This window comes from Anguilla rostrata, chromosome 15 (assembly GCF_018555375.3).
Source record: "Anguilla rostrata isolate EN2019 chromosome 15, ASM1855537v3, whole genome shotgun sequence".
Lineage (NCBI taxonomy): Eukaryota > Metazoa > Chordata > Actinopteri > Anguilliformes > Anguillidae > Anguilla > Anguilla rostrata.
In genome coordinates this window covers 5,962,330-5,983,832 of record NC_057947.1, presented here as the reverse complement: position 1 = coordinate 5,983,832, position 21,503 = coordinate 5,962,330, and the positions used below count along the sequence as shown (strand labels likewise).

The 21,503-nt window shown below is 45.6% G+C and overlaps 1 protein-coding gene across 3 annotated transcripts in view; it reads left to right on the top strand.

Moving 5' to 3' along the window:
• Positions 1 to 21,002, top strand: part of LOC135240735 (NGFI-A-binding protein 1-like) — a 35,657-nt gene extending 14,655 nt beyond the window's left edge. For 2 of the 3 annotated variants that reach the window (XM_064310633.1, XM_064310632.1), the window contains 7 exons: positions 6,836 to 7,617; positions 8,179 to 8,312; positions 9,559 to 9,610; positions 12,257 to 12,376; positions 15,554 to 15,722; positions 16,968 to 17,102; positions 18,740 to 21,002. In XM_064310633.1, the coding sequence (XP_064166703.1) occupies positions 6,838 to 7,617; positions 8,179 to 8,312; positions 9,559 to 9,610; positions 12,257 to 12,376; positions 15,554 to 15,722; positions 16,968 to 17,102; positions 18,740 to 18,828 (1,479 nt within the window). In that variant the 5' untranslated portion in view covers positions 6,836 to 6,837 and the 3' untranslated portion in view covers positions 18,829 to 21,002. Of the gene's footprint in view, positions 1 to 2,972; positions 3,409 to 6,835; positions 7,618 to 8,178; positions 8,313 to 9,558; positions 9,611 to 12,256; positions 12,377 to 15,553; positions 15,723 to 16,967; positions 17,103 to 18,739 lie in introns of those variants that run through there. The other variant, XM_064310631.1, reaches the window with a different exon arrangement.
• The last annotated feature ends 501 nt before the right edge of the window (positions 21,003 to 21,503 follow it).

Below are 21,503 nucleotides of genomic sequence, written 5' to 3'. Positions count from 1 at the left end.
CTGCTTGTGATATGTCAAGGGTGGAATAACATTGACCCGTGAGCATTACAGTTTGCTGAGATGTGCCAGAGATAGAGAAGGGGCAAAAAATGACTGAAATGTGACATTCCAAAAAAACTGAAGAGATTTATGTATTTGTTGAAATGAAAACAATGAATGGGAAACGGATGAGCAAAAGGAAAAACCTTAATTTTGTACACCCATATCCAATTGGCAGAAAAGGGGATGAACCAAAGATTAAAGCATAATGTGCGTGCAAATTCATTCGCATTGGGTGCGCACGTATAAAAGGCAGTGTGGGTATGCAAAACGCGATTAAGGCATTCTGTGCCACGGTGGGGAAGGGGACGTGGCACTGCCGCATATTCACCCAAGAAAGGCTGTCTGACACAGAAAAAAGACGTGGCCCTGTGTGTCTGAAAGGGAGTAAGATCAGGCTACGTCAGGGAGAAGAAAAAAAACACACAGCTCTGCGTTTGACTAAAACCCGTGGCTCTCTGTCTGAAAGATGCGTCTCTGAGCCTTTCCTGGAAACGCGGGCCACGGGCTCCTTCCCAGGTTAGTTCAGATATCCACACTTACCAGCGTAGCTGCTAACCCCGCCCTCTTCCTCACCCTCCACCCGGAATAGCAATCAACAGAACGATCACTGTAATTACACAGAAGGTGCAGAGAATAATTGACACCGATACACATTCTGCTGTGAATGAAGAGAGGTCTACTGCAAACAGGACATGCAGTACCTTGTACATTCTCAATTAATTTGTGTTTATGACTGCACCTGTGTTTTATATAGCTAATCAAGGAGCTAATTGAATCTGTTCTATAATAATAATAATAATAATAATAATAATAAAATCTTAGATCATGTGATCAATGTGATCAATGTGTTACTAGAAAGAAAAGGAAGGTATTTAAGCAGCAGTGTATGGTCTCCATTTTGAGAGTATATTAATATTGAGATTAGCCAGATCTCAATATCCCCCACCTGCTCCTGTTCAGCTGTATAATGTTCTGTGCTGTTCAATCAATAGCGCCTCATGGATTGTTAAATGTTTGAGCTAACCTCTATGGGGACATTTGAATCATTCTTACTGCACCAAACAACTGTACAGAATATCACATTTTTTATCAGATACTGTACATCTGAGAGGAGAATTATGAAAAATATGCTTATGATTCAAGACTCCAATCAAACACGAAGATGCTAAAACACAAATATGATGAGTAATTCACAACTGTAGTTACATTACAACACCTAATTATATAATGCGTGTATTTAAACAATATTTTATTGAATTGGTTTTTACAATTATAGGACTGCAAAGATCTCGTGCATGCCATGTGCTCTTTCACAGCTGTGAGGGGGTAGTGTGCCTGGTTAGGGAGTGGCTGCCATTTGTGTCTGTATTCCATGTACTTCCGGGAGAAGAAATTCTAAAAGAATGCTGCAACTTCCTTGGGCTTTTTTTATCTGGCCTAATTGCTAAAAATAGCATCTGATACTAAGGGAGATTGGGAGATTTTAAGCATGCCTGCCTCTCACAGCGCAAGGCTTTTATCTTCTGCAGTGGAGAGAAGGTGAAAATCACTGCCTTGTTTCTTCCATCCATTCTGCCTCCGGTTTAATCCAGCTAAAGCTCAATCTGCTCACAAAAACACAAGCTCGTATTATAGTTATCACAGCACCTGGGTAAAAACAAATACAATGTGCGAAAGAAAGGCTTTTGAATTCAATTCACTATGACCGTTTCATCATCGTTCAACTGACAGTAGAATTCGATGCATAGCATTCCTTCTTTTTCTGAGAATGCGAAATGTTCCGTAAACGCTTTTAGAACAATCGGTAATTTTAGGAACAGTGCGCCCTATATTCAGTTTAGGATTTCCAGCAGCTAAGAGGAACAGACAGCATGCAGGCTTTGCCTGGCCTTCTCTGATGTGGTGTCGTACAGAGGGTCTGTTTGGAGAGGCTTAGTGCCAGTTGAATCACACTGTGTGGGAGTGTAAATATCCTGACATGGGAGTTTGTAGTGCCTGCATGTGGGACCAGATCCACACCCTCTTCCTGCTTCGAATCTCGAATTCTGTCTGAATGTGTAGTGTACATGGGGTACATCGCGTGACCAAGCCATCCTTATTAAAATGTCAAGAGAAACAACTGGTATGCAGTGGCAGTATGCAGATGTAATATATTCGTATAAGTACAAGTCCTCAACCGCAATTGCTTGATGAAAACCCATTTAAGCTATTAATAGCCATTGACACGATTCTTACTCTCCCAAAGGAACATCTGTGAAAGCAGGGGTATCGTCAGCAGTATTGCGTTTGGTAGTTTTATTCCCTTTCAGTCACGTGGAGTCTTCATTAATGAAGTAACAATGTAAGTACCCACAGTGCATGTAGCATTTGAGATTAAATTAAAGTAATGATGTTCACAAGGTTATATATCCCAGACCTGTGATGCCTCAGCTAATTCTAATGAAGCTCTTACAAACTTTTATCATGCGTTTTGCTGCTTGTTGTCCCGAGTTATATATTGCTAAACAAATCTAAATATAATTTAAAATATATTCAATCATGAAAGTTTAATTTTTTTTTCAAAATAAGTACACACATCTATGTGTGCAAATATGTGTGTGCATGTGTGCACCTGTGTATGCATGTGCATGTGTGTATGTATGTGCGTTTCGAGAGGAAGGAGTCTGTAAATTAAACTGTTTATCCAAAAACAAGAAAGTATGAGAGTTAACATGATGTAATATATTTAGAACACATATGCAAGGTAGTCGAGAAGCACAAACACCTGGAGGTTTGGGAGGGTACAGCAGAGGTGAGGGTACATATTAGGGGAATCGAAACATATATTTGAATATGTTAGATTACTGACGTTGTACTCGAGGTCAATAGGGTTGTTAACGACCATGTGCGTGTGCGTGTGCGAGAGCGCGGGCTCGCTGGAGCCTGACTCCCCGCTGGCTGCTGGTGTGACACGAGGCTCGGTATTCCATGCAGCAGCCTCCCACGCCCAGCAGCCGCCCACGCCAGGATCTGCGTCACGCGGCTGCGTGGGAGTGAGAGAGCAGTGTAGCAAGAGCGGAATATCCCAATTCTAGCAGTAGGGGAAGAGGGGGAAACCAATCGTTCCTGGGCCTTTTGTACTAAATAGCTAAACAGTGGCATATGTGCTGACAGTGCGAAGGATATCGCGAAGACTGCGAACTGAACGCAGACTGAATGCACGTCGGCAGCTGAGAGGCAGCGCCCGCACGCGGGGAAACACATCGTCCCCTTCCCGTAGGACGTCTGAGGAGTCGTCCCCAAAAAAAACTGACAGAGCTATTAACAAGAACTCCTGGTTGGACACCTGGGAACGCAAGAACATTCTTAGGGGGAAAATAAGAAAAGGTAGGTGGCGTGCAAAGATATGTTTAAAAAATGCCTGCTTCGTGTTGTTGTATCTGGACTTGCATACGTAGATTTGAGCCGGCTGCGCTTTGTATTATTGTAGTTCATGTGCATGCTGCTTCTACAATACAGACAGCGTAGTGTTGCCCGTACTGGCAGGAGGGACGGGACGTATTTCTACTGTGTGGGTGAATCCCAGTGAAATCCAAAACGCAGAAGAGGCGCCGGTGGGCGTCAAGCAGTTGCTGTGTGAAGACAGAATTTAATAGCTGATGGAAAATATGCTTTTCCTTTCTTCTTACCCCACCGCATTCAGTTGAAGTCCCCAATTAACGTGTTTTTTTTTTTTTTTAAAAATCATGCTCTTGGACAGGGGCGTGCAACAAGGGCTAATCCGTTTCAGGATCTTTTGCAAACTTCAGATCTTAATTATTTAATTAGCGCAATCATATCTTGATCTGACATTTGTATAAGTACGAGGTACAGCCGCAGACCACATGTGCACCCTAAAGATTTTACTGTGCTCAAGTACAGGAGTGAACCAGGGTAACTGATAGAGGTACCAGAAAACTATATCTAAGAGAATTGGTTGGAACAAAAACCAACATGCAGACCAGGGCAGGACAGAGGTAATAATTTGGTAACATGTGGCCGTATGCACGTATTAGGCAGAGGTTCTGAAAGCGCTAAAAATTAAAACGATTTTGTGTCCTGCTCATTTCTGGTATCCAAACAAAAGGTGTTTTCGTTGCCAACCCTGCAGCTACAGAAGTTCACCATAGCCTAATTTATTTCCCCCCCGACATTATTATTATTATTATTATTATTATTATTATTATTATTAGCCTAATAATAATAATAGTTCACTCCTTCATTCAGTAATAAATTAATTCGCTCATTTATTCAGACATTTATTGCAGAACATTTATTTTGTTGTTAAATTATTTTGGTACGTATTGTTATGAGCTCTTACTCCGTGGCTCAGTTACATCTTTTGGTTATATCTGAGGTGAGTATGTTAGTTTATTCCAGTCTGAACATGTAGTTTCTTATTGTGAAGAAGCTGGCAACATTCCATTAACGCGAATGCGGCTAATCTGCCAGCTACCGCGTCAGAAATGTTGCGCGCAGTGTGTGCTGGCTTTTTTGTCAGCACTGTCAATTAAAGAACCGTTGTCAGAGATTGACAGAAGAATCATGCTCCTGCTAGGTAAGACTATTTCTAATGTGCTGAAGTTGCGTTGGTTATCTGATTATTAATTTATACGTGGTATTGCAGATGTTAGCGAAGTGGTCAGTTGACTTTGAGAGCTCCGACTCCTATCGCGGATTTTCATTCTCAGGTCATAGTTGGATTTTCAAAATTGTTAGTACCTGTGATTGCTCTGAGGAAAGTAATCTTGATCTTAATCAACTCTTTCATGGTAGATAGATATAGTATGAAGATGAGAAAACACTGTAGATAAGAATCTGTCATAAAATTGTGTAGACCTACTTGTTAATGGTCAAGATTCCACACAGTAAGGGTTCACTCAGTTTTATTGACAGACTCAAATATTGCACTCTCAAATGTTAGGTGCTGCTAGCACTACTTGATAATTTTTGCCTTTTGATGGTATTAATATGATTTTTATTAGCTTTATTATTTTCCATTATCTCTTGGCCTGATAGCTGTAGTTTACCTCCACTTCTTGTGTATTGCTCTCAATAAATTGATCGAGAGTCATCTGTTGTGCAATGTGATTGTGTGCTAAGTGTGCTTCCATAGACTCTGTGAAGCCCCGGGCTAGCCTCCCGTGGTTAGCCTAGCCTTATACTACTGAGGGAATGCTCTGATTAAATTTTTGATTTAAGTGCCGCGCCGTTCAAGCAATTCACAAATGGGTTCAACAAGCTGTTGTGGAGCAGAGGTTCATCATCCTCTTTTAGTCTCACAGATGGCCAAATTACCCTCTCCGCCTGCTGAATATCTGCTCTGCCCTACACTGGGTTTCACGTTAGGCATGATTAACGTTGCATGATGTCAGTGAAGTGTTTTAATATTGTTTTAACAAGGGTACAGTTGGAAAAGATCAAGGAAGCCGGGGTCATGATCCTTAGCCAGAATGAGAGGAACACGCAGGACCAGTCCTGTATGCTGTGGCCCACAGAGATGTCCAGACAACATGCCATGAACGGTCTCATGCTTTGACTGCTTTGCAGGCTTCCTTCAGCTTGACAGTACAGATAGTCAGTCAGTCAGTCAGTCATTAGTTAAGCTGAAAAGAAGACTAGCATGCATTGTCTGTGTTGGAGAGGTTGCTGTAGTTGTTCTCCTTGCAAAACCACACTGTGATTCTGCCCATTGTGATTCTCTCTCTCTCTCTCTCTCTCACACTCACTCACTCACTCACACACACACACATATGGCTGGATAACCTTTGTGTCTCTATCTATTCTCTGTGTCATGAGCAGCAGGGTGAGGGTGCGTGAGGGTGTGTGAGGGTGTGTAGGTGCTGCCCTGCTGGGCTGGAGAACACTGAGAGCCTCCAACCGCTGTCTGGATCAGTCTGGAGTCAGACATGCACAGATAGATAGACAGTAATTTGGGAAGAGAGGACGAGAGAGCAAGAAAGAGGGGGGAGAGAGGCCAACAAGGAAGGAGAGCACGAATGGGGAAGAGAGGAAAAGGAAGAAAAAAGAAAGGGAGGGATGTAGAGAGAGAGGGAGGGAAGGTAAGAAAGAGAGAGAAAAAACATTCTTGTGATACTGTCAGAGATGACAGTTGTTATTCTACTACATGTGTCAATCAGACCAATCAGACACTCTGTTCACATCATAGTTTGTCATAGATTGTGAAGAAAGGCATCAACATGAGCAGAAGTTCAGTGCTGACATGCAAATAAAAGCTGTGGCCTCTGCAGTGTGGGTAACTACTGTATTCACTGGGTCAGGCTTAGCAGCATTGTTATATGTATAGATAAAATTAGTTGCATTAAACGGAAAAATAAAAAAGGTCCAACTCCCAAAGAGGTACCCCAGTTTCTCCAGTCCCACACCCCTCCCCCTTCCTTTTATTGGTTGAGCCCGGTGTGGAGATCCCCAGCAGCCGAGATCAGAGAACAATCGCAGCGCAAACAAGCAGGGCTTGTGCCGAGCGGGCACACCTACGCTCGCTGCAGAGGTGGAGTGTGGTATGTGGCTCTCCCAGCAGCCAGGAGCCTGACAGACACTTTTATATTCTCTGCCCCAGGACGGGGGGCCATGCACACACCATACACTTAAATAGCCAGGCCAACCTTCGCTTCTCTTTCAGTCTCTCACTCTATCTCTGCATCTTCGCTATCCTCCTCCTGACCTCTCTCTTTTCTCCTGGGGTTTTTGCAGTCCCGTCCAGTGGACACCCTCGTTAAGTTCCTCCCCCCCCCTTTTTTTGTTTTGTTTGTAGGTATGGCGGCGGCTTTACCCAGAACGCTCGGGGAGCTGCAGCTCTACCGCATCCTGCAGCGCGCCAACCTGCTGTACTACTACGACGCCTTCATCCAGCAGGGCGGCGACGACGTGCAGCAGCTGTGCGAGGCGGGCGAGGAGGAGTTCCTGGAGATCATGGCGCTGGTGGGCATGGCCAGCAAGCCGCTGCACGTGCGGCGGCTCCAGAAGGCGCTGCGCGACTGGGTCACCAACCCCGCCCTCTTCAACCAGCCGCTGGCCGCCCTGCCCGTCTGCAGCATCCCCGTCTACAAGCTGCCCGAGGGCTCGCCCCGCGAGCCGCACGCCAAGGCGCCCAAGTGCGCGGCGGCGGCGGCCGCCCGCGTGGACCCCTGCAAGGCCGAGCCGGCCGGCGCCAACGCCGCGGGCGGGTCCCCCCCGCCGAGCAGCGGCGAGCCCCGCTTCTGGGCGGGCCACGGGACGGAGAGCGAGCGGAGCCTGTCCCCGGCCGACGCCGGGTCGCCCTCGTCCCCGCGCGACCCGCTGGAGGCGCTGGACGCGGCCGCCGTGCGGTCGGTGGCGGAGTGCGTGGAGCGGATGGGCCCCGCCCTGGCCAAGGGCGACCTGGCCGAGGTCAGGGAGCAGCTGAGGGGCAACAAGAAGCTGGCCAAGATGATCAGCCACATCCTGGACATGGGTGAGGAGGAGCCCCGTAGGGAGGAGGAGGTCCGCAAGTATAGCGCCATTTACGGCCGCTTTGACTCCAAGAGGAAGGATGGCAAACACCTGACACTGCATGAGGTAGAAACACGCGAGTGTGTGTGTGTGTGTGTATGAGTTTGTGTGTGTGTTTGTGAGTGTGTCGGTGTCTGTGTACATATGTGTGTATGAGTTTTGTGTTTGTGTGTGTCTGTGTGTGTGTGTGTGTGTTTGTGAGTGTGTCGGTGTCTGTGTACATATGTGTGTATGAGTTTATGTTTGTGTGTGTGTGTGTGTGCATTTGTGAGTGTGCCTGTGTCTGTGTACATATATGTGTGTGTGTGTGTGTGTGTGTGTGTGTGTGTAAAAGACTTGTGAAAGAGTATGTTACTCAGTGCTGGAGTCCGTGAGAGAATGCTTGCGTATGCCCATGACTAATGCTTCCTCTGTTGTTGCCGTGGCACATGACGCACACAGTTCTGTGTCAGAAGAACAATGCCAAAAAATGTATACGCGCCCTTACAGCTGTACTAAAAACAGGAAATGACATTCGACTGCCGTTCATTATCAAAACCTTCATAACCGCATTATGAACCCTCTATTACTCTTTTTTTTACCATGTTACGAATGCTTTATTACACCTCGCGTCTCCGCTCTGTGCAGCTGACGGTGAACGAGGCCGCGGCTCAGCTGTGCATGAAGGACGTGGGGCTCCTGGCTCGCAGGGACGAGCTCTTCAGCCTGGCCCGCCAGATCTCCAGGGAGGTCACCTACAAGTACACCTACAGGACCAGCAAGTGAGCCACTTCTCCACCACTGTCTTTGTCATTGGGCACCTGCACCCCTCTACGGCACCACTGAGATAGAATATTATCCATTTCCTGGGCTCAGTTCTGCTTTCTCTGAGACGGTGCATTTTAGTGGCTCTCTGGGGTTTGCATGTGGAGTAATCTCCCTCTGTGAGAACGTTAGCTTTCTGTTTCACTGTCAGGTCACGGGAGATGTTTCAATCTCTGACACCAAACCTGGATCCAAACGATCAGCGCAGGTGACACCTGGATTCCTGGCAGTCAGTTAGGACGGAAAATCTTTCAGTGCTTCTGAACACACATGTCTGATTTCAGGTCTTTGTTTTGGGATGTACGGCATGATTTTGACACTGACTCCACTCCAAGTAAATTTGGAAAAATCTGGCTTTTATTCAGGCATGCTCTGTTCCAAAATGATGTTGTACTTGTAATCAAGTGATACAATACAGTCCCCGTTTCAAACATTTTCAGGAGGGATATCTCCATTAGAATAGCTTGGCAGTGGGTGGGTGGCTCACCCAGCTATGGCATCGCTCTTGTTCTTGTGCGTGGATGTGCCCCACAGCCCAGAATCAAATCCCGCCCGTGCCTGTGCCGGCTGCAGCCGGTAGCCCCAGGGTGACGCGTAATTGGGGGATTAGTGGGTCAGGGAGGGGCTCGGTCGGCTGGGATCGGCGTTCGCCGGTGACGTCGTCCGCTCGTGGGCGGGGCTCCTGCCAGACCGGGCTGCTAACGCCGCGCAGGAAGCGCCGTCCTCCGGCTCGTGTCCGCGCAGGCCCGCCGCGCGGCGCCGGGGGCCGGACGTCGCGGTCCAGAGGAGAGCACGCGAGCGCCTGCGCTCCCCCGGATCAATAGCCGAGGGTCCAGCTACGAGCGCTGACATAGGGTTGGGCTTTCCAAATTGGAGGGGAAAAAAGTGCATCGCAGGTTGTGAGACCACAGTCTCATTTTTTTACATTTCTTTAATTTCACCGTATTTACATTACATTACAGGCATTTAGCAGGCATTTACACAACTTTTTTACATAGCATTTTTACATTGTATCCATTTATACAGCTGGATATATACAATTTTGGTTAAGTACCTTGCTCAAGGGTACAACGGCAGTGTCCTTACCCGGGAATCGAACCTGCGACCTTTTGGTTACAAGGCCAGTTCCTTACCCACTGTGCTACACTCCGTCCTTTCACCATATTTATAATAAAAGCCCCTCTTTCTCTCTCCCTCCTCCAGGTCACGCTGTGGAGACAGAGACGAGCCATCTCCTAAGAGAATAAAAGCAGAGGTATGTTGGGTGTTTCGGGTCTGTTTAGGGGTTGTGCAGCCAGGAGAGGCTTATGTGAGGGTAAAAGATACCTTTCATTTCAAACACGCATGTCATGTTAAAGGGCTTTTTTGATGGCTGGAAGTATGGACCTCCACAAAACAGATTTGCGATTCCTCGTGATTCCTGAGAATATTGTATAAATAGAAAGTCACTTGATTTGGTTGCCCTGTGATTGTGAAATGACTGAACGTTCACTGCCTCACCTGTCCTGCGTGTTACCAGTTGCACGCGAATTGAGCAACAGCAGACCTCGACAGCGCTGAAGGATGTGAACCAGGCAGGGGCGTGACTCTGTGGCCTTCATTGTTTGAGTAGCTGCTCTTGGCTGGGGTGTGATGCGTGGGCGAGTAGGGGTGGTTTTATCCCACAAGCCCTAATGTGGCGATGCGTAGGAAGCTATAGTTCACTGGAAAAAGTTAACCGCCGAGCTGCTCCCTGTTCTCTAAACACGGCACTGCTGCTGCTCTCGATTCCAGAAGCACGCAAATGTCATGCATTTCCAACATGACATATGACAGGTGCTTTTTGAAGAAATGTATTATTATTATTATTATTATTATTATTATTATGATGATGATGATGATGATGATTATGATGATTATTGATTATTATTATTATTATTATTATTATTATTATTATTATTATTATTATTATGATGATGATTATTATTATTATTATTATTATTATTATTATTTTGTTCTCTTCTTTCATTTGATTAATTTTCCCTCCTTCAGTTTCATTTTGACACTCAAATTCTACCGACTTTTCCATTGTGGAATGTTTTGTATAACCAAGAGTTAATTTAACTCTGTTCATTTTAGCACTCTTATTTTCTTTAGTGTAAAGGGCCCTTTTGTTTTCCGTGTTGCTCATGGCAGCCTTCCATTCGTCTCCCCTATGGCAACATACTTGATCTGTTTCCAAGCATCTGATGTCCGTGTCCTGGAAACTCCCGCCATCCCATAATTGGCGTCCGGGTCCGGTCGGCGTCTCAGGACGAGCCGGGGTTCGCTCGTTTCTCTGCTTACCTCGCTTCTCTGTTGGCGCTGACGCCGACGCGCGACAGGGATGGAAACTCTGTGGTTTCTCGCCACGCGACCCGGCGGAAAGGCGCTATTAGCTGTTACACGCCGACAGGGCATCAGTAGGCTTCCTGCGCCCACTCCTGCTTTTCGGTTATTAATTTCATTTCTGCGCCCGCCTTTCGCCATCCTTTTAACAGCACGGGTTTCTGCTCACAGTTGGAAGTGCGTAGGTTGGACGGGTTTCAGTTACTGGTGGCTTACGTTGAATATCTGGAAATGTTCCACTCGTATTTACATCTTTTCCATGTAGTGTGCGAACAAGGTAGCGGGCCTTCATATCTGGGTATGAATGTAGTCTGGTTCTCTAGTCGGTCTGTTCTGGTCGGCAGTTCGTTAAATGCTGTGGTAGTGTTCGCACATTGCTGCCTGTGAAGCACTGCGTTATACTCTTCATTTCTGGGTGAATTTCCTGGACTTTTAGTAGTGAAGGGGCGTTTAAAAATTTGTACAGTGCTGAATTTCATCCTTAGCTTTTGCACGAATAGCCTGGACTTTTACTGGTGAAGGGATGTTGAAAATCCTGTACGGTGCTGTATTGCAACCTCAGTTTCTGGGTGAATATACTGGGCTTTTAGTCGCGGAGGCCGCCAACATGCTCGCCGCCCTCCTCCTCCGCACCCCCAGACCGCGCCGTAGACGGAAAGTCCAAATAAGATTGGCCGCGCGCTAACCCCCAGTCTTGAGGTGTCTGTGACGCCATTGCGGGGGCGTGCAGCACTAGGAATCACCCACGCCCATGCAGAAGTGCAGCTGCCGTGAGCTGACTGAGGCAGCAAAATTACAGACACGCACGCACATAAAAACACGCCCACTCCTGCAGGTTCTGCTGGGCAGGCGGAACAGACAGGGGGATGTTAAAGAAAAGAAAACGAGGAATGTAGCTGAAAGGTGTGGCAGAGCGACATCATCGCCGTCGTCTGCCCATGTGGGCAATGGCTGGTCTGCGTCTACATGACCTGCGTGAACTTCCTCCCAGGTGTCAGAGAGAGACCCAGAGAGAGAGAGCGAGAGAGGCTAGAGACAAGAGTGCAGTCAACAACGAACTGCACTCCCACTGCAGCCAACAACAAACAGAGACAGAGCTACACTTCGATGTGATCAACTGGACTGTGTTTAGTAGTTGTCTATGACCATGAAATGCACTTTTTGTACGTCGCTTTGGATAAAAGCATCTGCCAAATATATGTAATTTAATGTAATGTAATGTAATGTAATGTAAACATAAAGAATTTGGAGTGTGATCAATCATCTTGCGCATCCCACAGAAACACAGGAATCTCCAGGGCTGGTCTCTTGTGTAGGGTACAGGGTGGAGCTCGTCATACGTAGTTTCCTCTGACGTGCTCAGACCAGGAGCAGATCTTTCATGTCCTGAAACGATGACTCACAGCATGGCTTTGACAGGGGTGTTGGTACTGAGGAGCTGAACTTTTTTTGTGAAGTAATGCTGCAATGCTTTGTGCTTACAAACAGGAGCCTGCATTTTTGCCTATTTATGTTTTTGTGTCTTTCCCTTCAGGAGGGCTTTTTTGACCTGCAGGAGGCGCTGCAGGCCATCCACATGCGTCAGGAGACGCTGAGGGAGCAGCTCGTGCAGGCCAAGTCGAAAGGGGAGGAAACTCTAGGCCAGAACATCCAGGTAACCGAGGACACTAGGGCAGAGAACGTGAACAGCCGTCTGCCTGTCAGCCTGGCGGCTTTTCAGTCACACGAGCGCCAGTCTCTTTCTCTCTGGGGTTGTTCAGTTGTGAGGCTTGGCCTGCCTATCCCATGATACTCAGCACTGGATAAACGTCAGCATCACGCCTCTGGTGCAAAAAAGGTTTTTATTTATTCCTTATCCAGTGTTCATAATGACGACCATGGACGCTCATTAAGACTGGCTGTCGAGTTCGGTCAACTTTGACAAGGTCAGTTAAAAATAACTCAGAACTGTGACTCACCCCCAATTAGCTTGCAGCCGCAGCAAGTTGCTCAGACTGGGTCTGGATGCTTTGCTGTTAGCACGTAGCTAGGCGCAGGCCTGAGCTGAGCGCTGAGGGCGTTTTACACTCAGGCTGGGTCTGGATGCTTTTATGTTAGCACATAGCTAGGTACAGGCCTGAGCTGAGCGCTGAGCGCGTTTTACACTCAGGCTGGGTCTGGATACTCTGCTGTTAGCATGTAGCTAGGTGCAGGTCTGAGCTGAGTGCTGAGCCCGTTTTACACTCAGGCTGGGTCTGGATACTTGGCTGTTAGCACGTAGCTAGGCGCAGGCCTGAGCTGAGCGCTGAGGGCGTTTTACACTCAGGCTGGGTCTGGATGCTTTTATGTTAGCACATAGCTAGGTACAGGCCTGAGCTGAGCGCTGAGCGCGTTTTACACTCAGGCTGGGTCTGGATACTCTGCTGTTAGCATGTAGCTAGGTGCAGGTCTGAGCTGAGTGCTGAGCCCGTTTTACACTCAGGCTGGGTCTGGATACTTGGCTGTTAGCACGTAGCTAGGCGCAGGCCTGAGCTGAGCGCTGAGGGCGTTTTACACTCAGGCTGGGTCTGGATGCTTTTATGTTAGCACGTAGCTAGGTGCAGGCCTGAGCTGAGCGCTGAGCGCGTTTTACCCTCAGGCTGGGTCTGGATACTTTTCTGTTAGCACGTAGCTGGGTGCAGGCCTGAGCTGAGCGCTGAGCGCGTTTTACACTCAGGCTGGGTCTGGATGCTTTGCTGTAAGCACGTAGCTAGGTGCAGGCCTGAGCTGAGTGCTGAGCGCGTTTTACACTCAGGCTGGGTCTGGATACTTGGCTGTTAGCACGTAGCTAGGTGCAGGCCTGAGCTGAGCGCTGAGCGCGTTTTACACTCAGGCTGGGTCTGGATGCTTTGCTGTTAGCACGTAGCTAGGTGCAGGCCTGAGCTGAGCGCTGAGGGCGTTTTACACTCAGGCTGGGTCTGGATACTCTGCTGTTAGCACGTAGCTAGGTGCAGGCCTGAGCTGAGCGCTGAGGGCGTTTTACACGGGATGCCGCAGTCGCTCGGTTCATTTTCAGTGAGAGGCGAGCGGGGATGCGGGGCGGGGCGGACTGGCAGGCGGGGAGCGGCGTGGGCTAGTTCTCCAGAAAATGTCATGTTCGTGCTTGCATCACGCACACGCCCACCCGCCTGATGAGACCAAGTTTGATCTAATTTAACTTTTGGCTGAGCAGCGCAGGATGGTGTTACACAGTTGACCAATCGGTGGACATCTTGTTGCCTGGCCAATGAAATGGTAGTTTGCTTTGTTGTAATTTTACCTGTAAAGATTGAGGGAAAATTAATACTTAACTGCTTGTACAGCACTTACTGGGATTTTTTAATTTATTTATTTTTGCTACTGCAGGCATGTGGGGGGAGGGGATGAAGGATGTGTATATCTTTCCCAAAAGACCAAAAGCTATTCAAATCCAGGCTGGCTGGTTGTTCAAATATAAGTTCTTTAGAGAGAGTCATATGATTTGGTTTCTGTAAAAATTTAATTTGACAGATGATTGGCAAGTTCCATAAAATCCATGGGGCTTATAAAACCCCACCCTCGCCCTCATTGATTGATATATATTGACATGTAAAATAGGTTAGATAAGCGTTTTGAAATACATGTTAAAGTTGGGTAGCTAATTGAATATTTTTGATGAATAAACAGCATGCATTTGTTAACCCATTAGGATAGAAGTGGCTGCTGTTTATAGATTTAAGCAAAGGCAACTTGCATTAAATTTGTAAAACAGCGAAATGTTTTGAAATACAAGTTAAGGTTATCTAGGAAGCAGTTTTTTAATCATTATTGTTAGAAATCCTACCCCACAGAGAAAGTAGCCTAGCAAACAGTGGAGTGGCAATCCACATCATTAGGGGTGCGACAGAATATCATTATATGAATTTGTATCTGCACCTATTCATGTCCAAAAATTATTTGTATTCCTATTTGTATTTGGATGAAAACCCATAGTAGATAGGATTACATGTACGTACTGTGTGATGACAAGTTTTGACCACAGCCGCAAGCAGGACACAAACCCCGGTCGTCCATTTGACGGGCAGCTGTTCTAACACCTACACTAAATTTTGGGAAGAGTGCAGTGGGTTGGTTCTATGGTGCTATAAGTGATATATACACTACATACCTGATTGTCTAAATCCCTTTTCAAGCAAGGGTGTATGCGTAATAATCAGTTGTGATGGTCTTAATAAAACATTACTCAGGAGAAAAGCTAGTGTAGTGCTAGCGGCTAGAGCAGGGAGACAGCTACAACTTCCACAGGAAGCATAGACAGGCCATTGGAGTCCTCACATGTGCTCATGGATTAGAGTGCTCACATTTGCCACCTGGTGGTTGTGTGTGTGTGTGTGTGTGTATTCACGTTGTGCTGTATTTTGTATCAGTAGAAAGTTGTGTGTGTGTGTGTATTTATGTTGTGCTGTATTATGTGTCAGTAGGAAGTTGTGTGTGTGTGTGTGTGTATTTATGTTGTGCTGTATTATGTGTCAGTAGGAAGTTGTGTATGTGTGTGTTTATGGTGTGCTGTATTTTCTGTCCATAATAAGTGTGATTGTGTGGCTGTCTGTCTGTGTGTGTGTGTGTGTGTATTTATGGCATGCTGTATCTTGTGTCAGTAACAAGTGTGACTGTGTGGCTGTCTGTGTGTGTGTGTGTGTGTGTGTGTGTATTTATGGCATGCTGTATCTTGTGTCAGTAATAAGTGTGACTGTGTGGCTGTCTGTGTGTGTGTGTGTGCGTGTGTGTGTATTTATGGCATGCTGTATCTTGTGTCAGTAATAAGCGTGCCTGTGTGCGTGTCTGTGTGCTGCAGGTGCAGCTGGAGCGTCTGCTCACCAGGCAGATGGAGATCCTCCATGACGCGTCGGCTCAGGAGAGGCTGCAGGCCCTGGACTGGAGGATTCCCTCGGGGCCTCTCAGGAACAGCTCGGACAAGAAGAGCAGCAATGGCGTCTCCTCCGAGCCAGCCAGCGAACAGCACGGTACGGTCGGGGCGAGCAGCCGCCACGCACACTCTCCGCGGAGAGCCCACTCTGCTGTATCGCATAGGCTTGGTGGGGAAAAATAACAGTCGTTCTTCCTGATGTTTCGGAAAACGTAGTGTTTCAGGTAGAGTTTGTTACCCCCGGTCACCCTGAAGAAGAAGTGGAGGGAAGTGGTGTCTGAATGTAGAGATGGGGGAGGAAGGGGAGTGGGTGTGAGGAGACAGCTCTCATTACTGACTGACGATTCTCTCATTTTCCAGTCTGAGTGATGCTTTCATTTCTACAATTTATCTGACAGCTGTGCGTGGGGCAGAGACTGTGTGCCTGTAGGGCGGGGCCCCCAGGGCTGAGAGCAGAAAATTATACAGACATTAAAATGTGTGTGTGAATGAGAGAATGTATATATATATATCCAATATATATGAATGGAAGATTTGATATTGGACTTGGTACTGAGGGATCTAAGTTTAGCAAAGGGTTCACAATTTCAGTCTTCAGGGCGATAGTTGTTTATTGTTAAAATCATTCAAATGTTTGTTGCATGATGGTGAATTCTGTGGAACCGTAGAAGCATATGCAAGGTTTGCAAACTTTTCAGCGGCTGGGTAATGTGTGATATGGATATGTATCATTCTTGGGGAATATGGCTCCTGACAGGTCAAGATTTTAACAGACCTTTCTGATATTTGACACCTGTTGGCTGGAATGTTTAGAAGGCTGCCACGGCCATGGTCGTCTCTTCATGTTTTTGCCTGTCTTCGTTTTACTTTTCCAACTGTGTAAAAACCCTGAACTGTCATTTCCTGGACCCCTAGACTATGTGCAGCAGATGTTAGATAATGCATCTTGCGAAAGAGGAAACTTGGTTGGCTGTAGCCCGCTGAGCACTCCAAATGCCCCCAACCTCTCCCCCCTTCCTCCATCTCATGTGGGGACACATGTGAAAAAGCGGGGGAGGGTACAGCGTGTTCTCGTTCTGCTTGGTAGCCTTGCGACCGCGCACTGGCTCTGAACTGCTTGGGTAACCACTATAAGCCAGCGCGAGCTGAAGAGGCCTTCAGATTAATTGAAGCAAAGCGCAACTCTTTATGTCTGCGGAATTCACTCCTGGAGCACCAGGAGCCTGGACCTGAATTTGTGTCTTCCTGTACAACGGGAGCGGTAAAAATGTGGGAAAGGGGGATGTGTGTTTATCCCGGGTCTTCAAGTGCGGCGTGTGTGTGTGTGTTTGTTGCCCTGCAGCGGAGCGGCCGCTGAATCTGCGTGTGCCTGGGCACAGACAGGGCGGAGCCCGTGGGGACACGCCCCTGGGGAAGCAGCTGGCCAATGAGCTCAAGAGGCGCCACTCCACCGGAGACGGAAAGGCGCCGTCCACAGGTGCGAATCGTCCCGGCTTTGCAGAAGGGTTCATTTCTGTCACTGAGTTCAACTGACTGATTAAGGCTGTTAAATTATATACTCTTAACTCGGCAAGCCTGGGGCCTCGTTTATGAAGAACGATCTTGGATTTAAATCTTGAGATCCTGACTCACGTTACTCTTGATATATGAAAGTAGAGACGAAAGTAAGCTGCTTACGTTGGTTTAAAGTGGTGCATATTTTAAACCAGCCCACTTTGAGCATTCGCACAAAGCCCTCAAATCTGTACCTCCACATAACCAGCAGGTAATTAACTTCCATTGAATGTAAACCTTACATGGAGATGCGATCATATCCATGTCAAAGTTGCATTTTTATAAATAACTACTTATTCATGGTTTTCTGCATAAGGCACTATTGAGTGTGTGATTGAATAATGTATGGGCCCTGCAATGGAATGATAACCTATCCGGGGTCTATTCTGCCTCTTGCCTACTGGATGCTGGGAAAGACTCCAGCTCCCCCTGCAACCCTGACCAGGAATAAGTGGTTTTGAAAATTTGATGGATGGATGGATTGATGACTTACAGCGAACTTTAAATGTGAAATAATTGAAATGAGACCGGAATATTATAGCAGCTGTGTTCCGCCCCCTCACATGAACTTGCACTTTCTGAAACAAAACAGGCTGCAAAGTAACTGCGTATGATAAACGAAAACAGCAAGTGCCACAGCATATGATATTTAGTAAAAATAGAATACAGAATAACACACAATAACACATTTTATGCGCAAAGCGCAAACAGGTGTGCCCTCTAGGGTGATGCTTACCAAAAAGAACAAATGCAGTTCAGTTAATACATTTCCTTTGTTTCATTTGTGAGGATGCTGGCCACACCACCAGAGAGACTCTGGATTGAGCATCGTAAAAGTTTGATCAACAATTTGATGAGCATGGCTGAATGAAGAGCCAATGAATTTACTTGTGACTTTACATGAGTCGCATTTGCACAAATACACCATGCTGATAAGACAGCCAATCAGCTTCCATGTGATTGACAAAAATGCATCACATTCTCACATTAAGTTCATACACACACACAAGAGTGCTTAAGCTCTGAGGCCCTGGTTTGTACCTTATTCGACAGGCCGGCCCTGGTTTATACCTTATTCGTCAGGCCCTGGTTTGTACCTTATTCAACAGGCCCTGGTTTGTACCTTATTCAACAGGCCCTGGTTTGTACCTTATTCGTCAGGCCCTGGTTTGTACCTTATTCAACAGGCCCTGGTTTGTACCTTATTCAACAGGCCCTGGTTTGTACCTTATTCAACAGGCCCTGGTTTGTACCTTATTCAACAGGCCCTGGTTTATACCTTATTCGTCAGGGCCTGGTTTGTACCTTATTCGACAGGCCCTGGTTTGTACTTTATTCAACAGGCCCTGGTTTGTACCTTATTCGACAGGCCCTGGTTTGTACCTTATTCGTCAGGGCCTGGTTTGTACCTTATTCAACAGGCCCTGGTTTGTACCTTATTCGACAGGGACTGGTTTGTACCTTATTCGACAGGCCCTGGTTTGTACCTTATTTGACAGGCCTTGGTTTACATCCTGGTCAGCTGAAAGTACTCACGGAGATGTGTGTTTCGTATTCCAGAAAACGGGCATGGGATTGACTTCTCCCACCACGTGCTCAACCTCTCTGACAAGAAGACCATCAAAATGGAACCCGAGGACTCCAGATAGCGCCTGGGGATCCTTTCTCCTCCTCGTTTTTACTGAGCACACTTTGTCCGTCGTAGAATACTAAACAAGCACAGCTACAGTAGAGCCTTAACAACCAATGTTGCCTCGAGAAAGAAAAATACCTTCTTTTACTTCTTGTTTAGTTTTTTCCAAAGCACCTAGATCCCTTAGCAAGCACCAGAAGACACTCCTAGTGTCTCTTCTAATGGACTGTAACCCCTTCTGAAGGCACTCCTGGTCTCTTCTCATTGGCTGTACAGTACCTTCTGAAGACACTCCTAGTCTCTTCCCTTTGGCTTCAGCCACCCACTGTTTCTATGTGACAATATTGGACTTCTATACATGTGTTATTTCGCTGAAGACTATTGTACACAAAGTTTCTTAAAATGTCATCAAGAGGGAGCACAATAAATAACTTGTCTTTGTGTCTTTGGCCTTTTCAGGAAGGCAGTGCTCTTTAAAGTATGAACTGGATTCAATCAGCATTTGTGTTTAAATGCAAATGTTAGTTTGTTTTAAAAAGGTCAGTGATAACCAAAATTAGCTTACCTAGTAAAAGTTCAAGGCATGGATTTTCTTTTCTTTTGCAGTTCAATGATAAGGACAAATGTTGATTGAACATAGGTCTGGAATTGGGAAAAGGTTTCTTTATGAAATCATCTGTGATGTTTTACAAAATAATAATTATTTTGTACATATTTTTAGAAAATGAAAAATAATTCCTGCATCTAAAAAAGCAGGGGTTTGTCACTACATCATTTGTATTATACAAAATTGATTCCAATATTATACGTGTTAGGATAGCAATACTGAATAGCTGTTTTTTAGAAACCGAGTGGATGTCCAGTTGTCCCTTCTCTGGGATTGTTCACTGTACAGTATTTATGTGTTGAGTAGCGTATTCTTAGTCTGAGGTCTGGCTGATTTCCACCACAACCTGTAGCTGATATGCACCAGTGCTTGATTCTAAATGCAATGTTTTGTGGTGTTAGAATTAGCAAAGATGTAAACCAACACTTATCATGTTTTCAATGAATAAGTATGTCATTGTAAGTGTTGTCAAAGTAGTTGAATATGGTGTGCATTTTGTTGGGCCGTGAGTGTCCTTTTTTCATGTAGTCATTGATGAGTCATTTTTCTCCTTTCCCTGATCGATGAAATGAAGCATCCAATCAGATTCCCCGTTGTTCAAGCTTACAACATGCACACATGGATTAATTCAATTGGCTGTAGATGATGAATTCACAAACACTGATTAAATTTGTTGTTCAAGTCCAATTTGCAATAGACCTATTAATGTAAATGTGGACGGTTTGTGATTTTATTCTTCACATGGAAATAAGAAACAGTTTAGTTTGTGTACAGCTCTTTGATATTTTTAATATCCATTATTAAATGTTTATTGAGAAAAGGAAAGTTAGATAAAAATGAAAGAGAAAGGGTTCTTGTAATAATCTGTTGACAAATTTGTAGCTCCATTTTGGATATTGATGTTAACCTGAAATGTCAATCTAACATTCCTTCATCTTTGAATGAGAACCAATGGTTTCATGTTTTAATTTGAAATGTTTTAGACAACCTGTCAGTTCATTTTGGAGGGTCATTTTTAATATATTTCACAGAGAAATGTAATACTGATTTGATTACTGAATGATGGCAACTTCTTTAACTGAGAAGATATAGCCTGCTAAATGCGGTATGTGTATTTGTTTATAAGAACATTTATCCGTCTAGAAAAGTAAAAAGCTTTGGTGCATTTGGTTGAAAAATAATTTGATTAATGGCAATTGCATAGGCTCACCAATAACAAGAATGCACCACCAACAATGCAATGCATATGCAACCACCAACGACCTTTGTTAAAGGTGATTATCAAGAGTCTTAATTTGTTATGTGTTAGTAACTGTCCTCAAATGATAATTTTTTTATACTTTATTTTATTGTTATTATTATTATGATTTTTGCAGGGACATGGGGTTATAGTTGCTTTGACACGGAGCAGCGCATCTTCATCCATGCGACACAGCAGTGTCTGTTGTCAGTTGAATTGTACATCCGTTCTCATCACTGTTGTAAAGCAAAGAAATGTTCTGTTGGGTTATGTTTTGTAAACACTAATATATTTAATTTGTTATACAGCACATGAACATTAAACTCTATTTTTTGAGATCTGATGTGAGATACTTCTTAAGTGTTGTTTTGTTGCCGGTTTTTCTGCCTCGGCGTGACCGTGAACGTTCTGGATTAAATGAAGTGAAATTAATTAATTAATTAAAATTAAATGCCTACATTTTATTTATTTATTTACTTATTTATATGAAGAATTCCATGTCTAATGCCCACCCAAATTTGGAATGTCCAGTTAGCTATTTGCAGTTGCGTTCAGTTCAGATAATCCCCGCTGGCCATTTGGAAGAGCGAGGAACATCTGTGGTTCTCTCACAAAAATGCACTGTCAGCAGCCTGCCTCTTTTCACACTGGGCGGCCACAGCCAGAGTGGAGGAAGACCCTTCATGGGCAGCCGATTAACCAGTGGGGGTCACTATAGAGAGAGACCCTATCCAAATGAACCCTGGTCAATGTAATCACCAATTGATTGGTGCCGAGTCTACACTGCCCATGGTCCAGATTCAGTCCTGAGACAGTGAAGCTCATCGGTGCGCTAGAACGATGC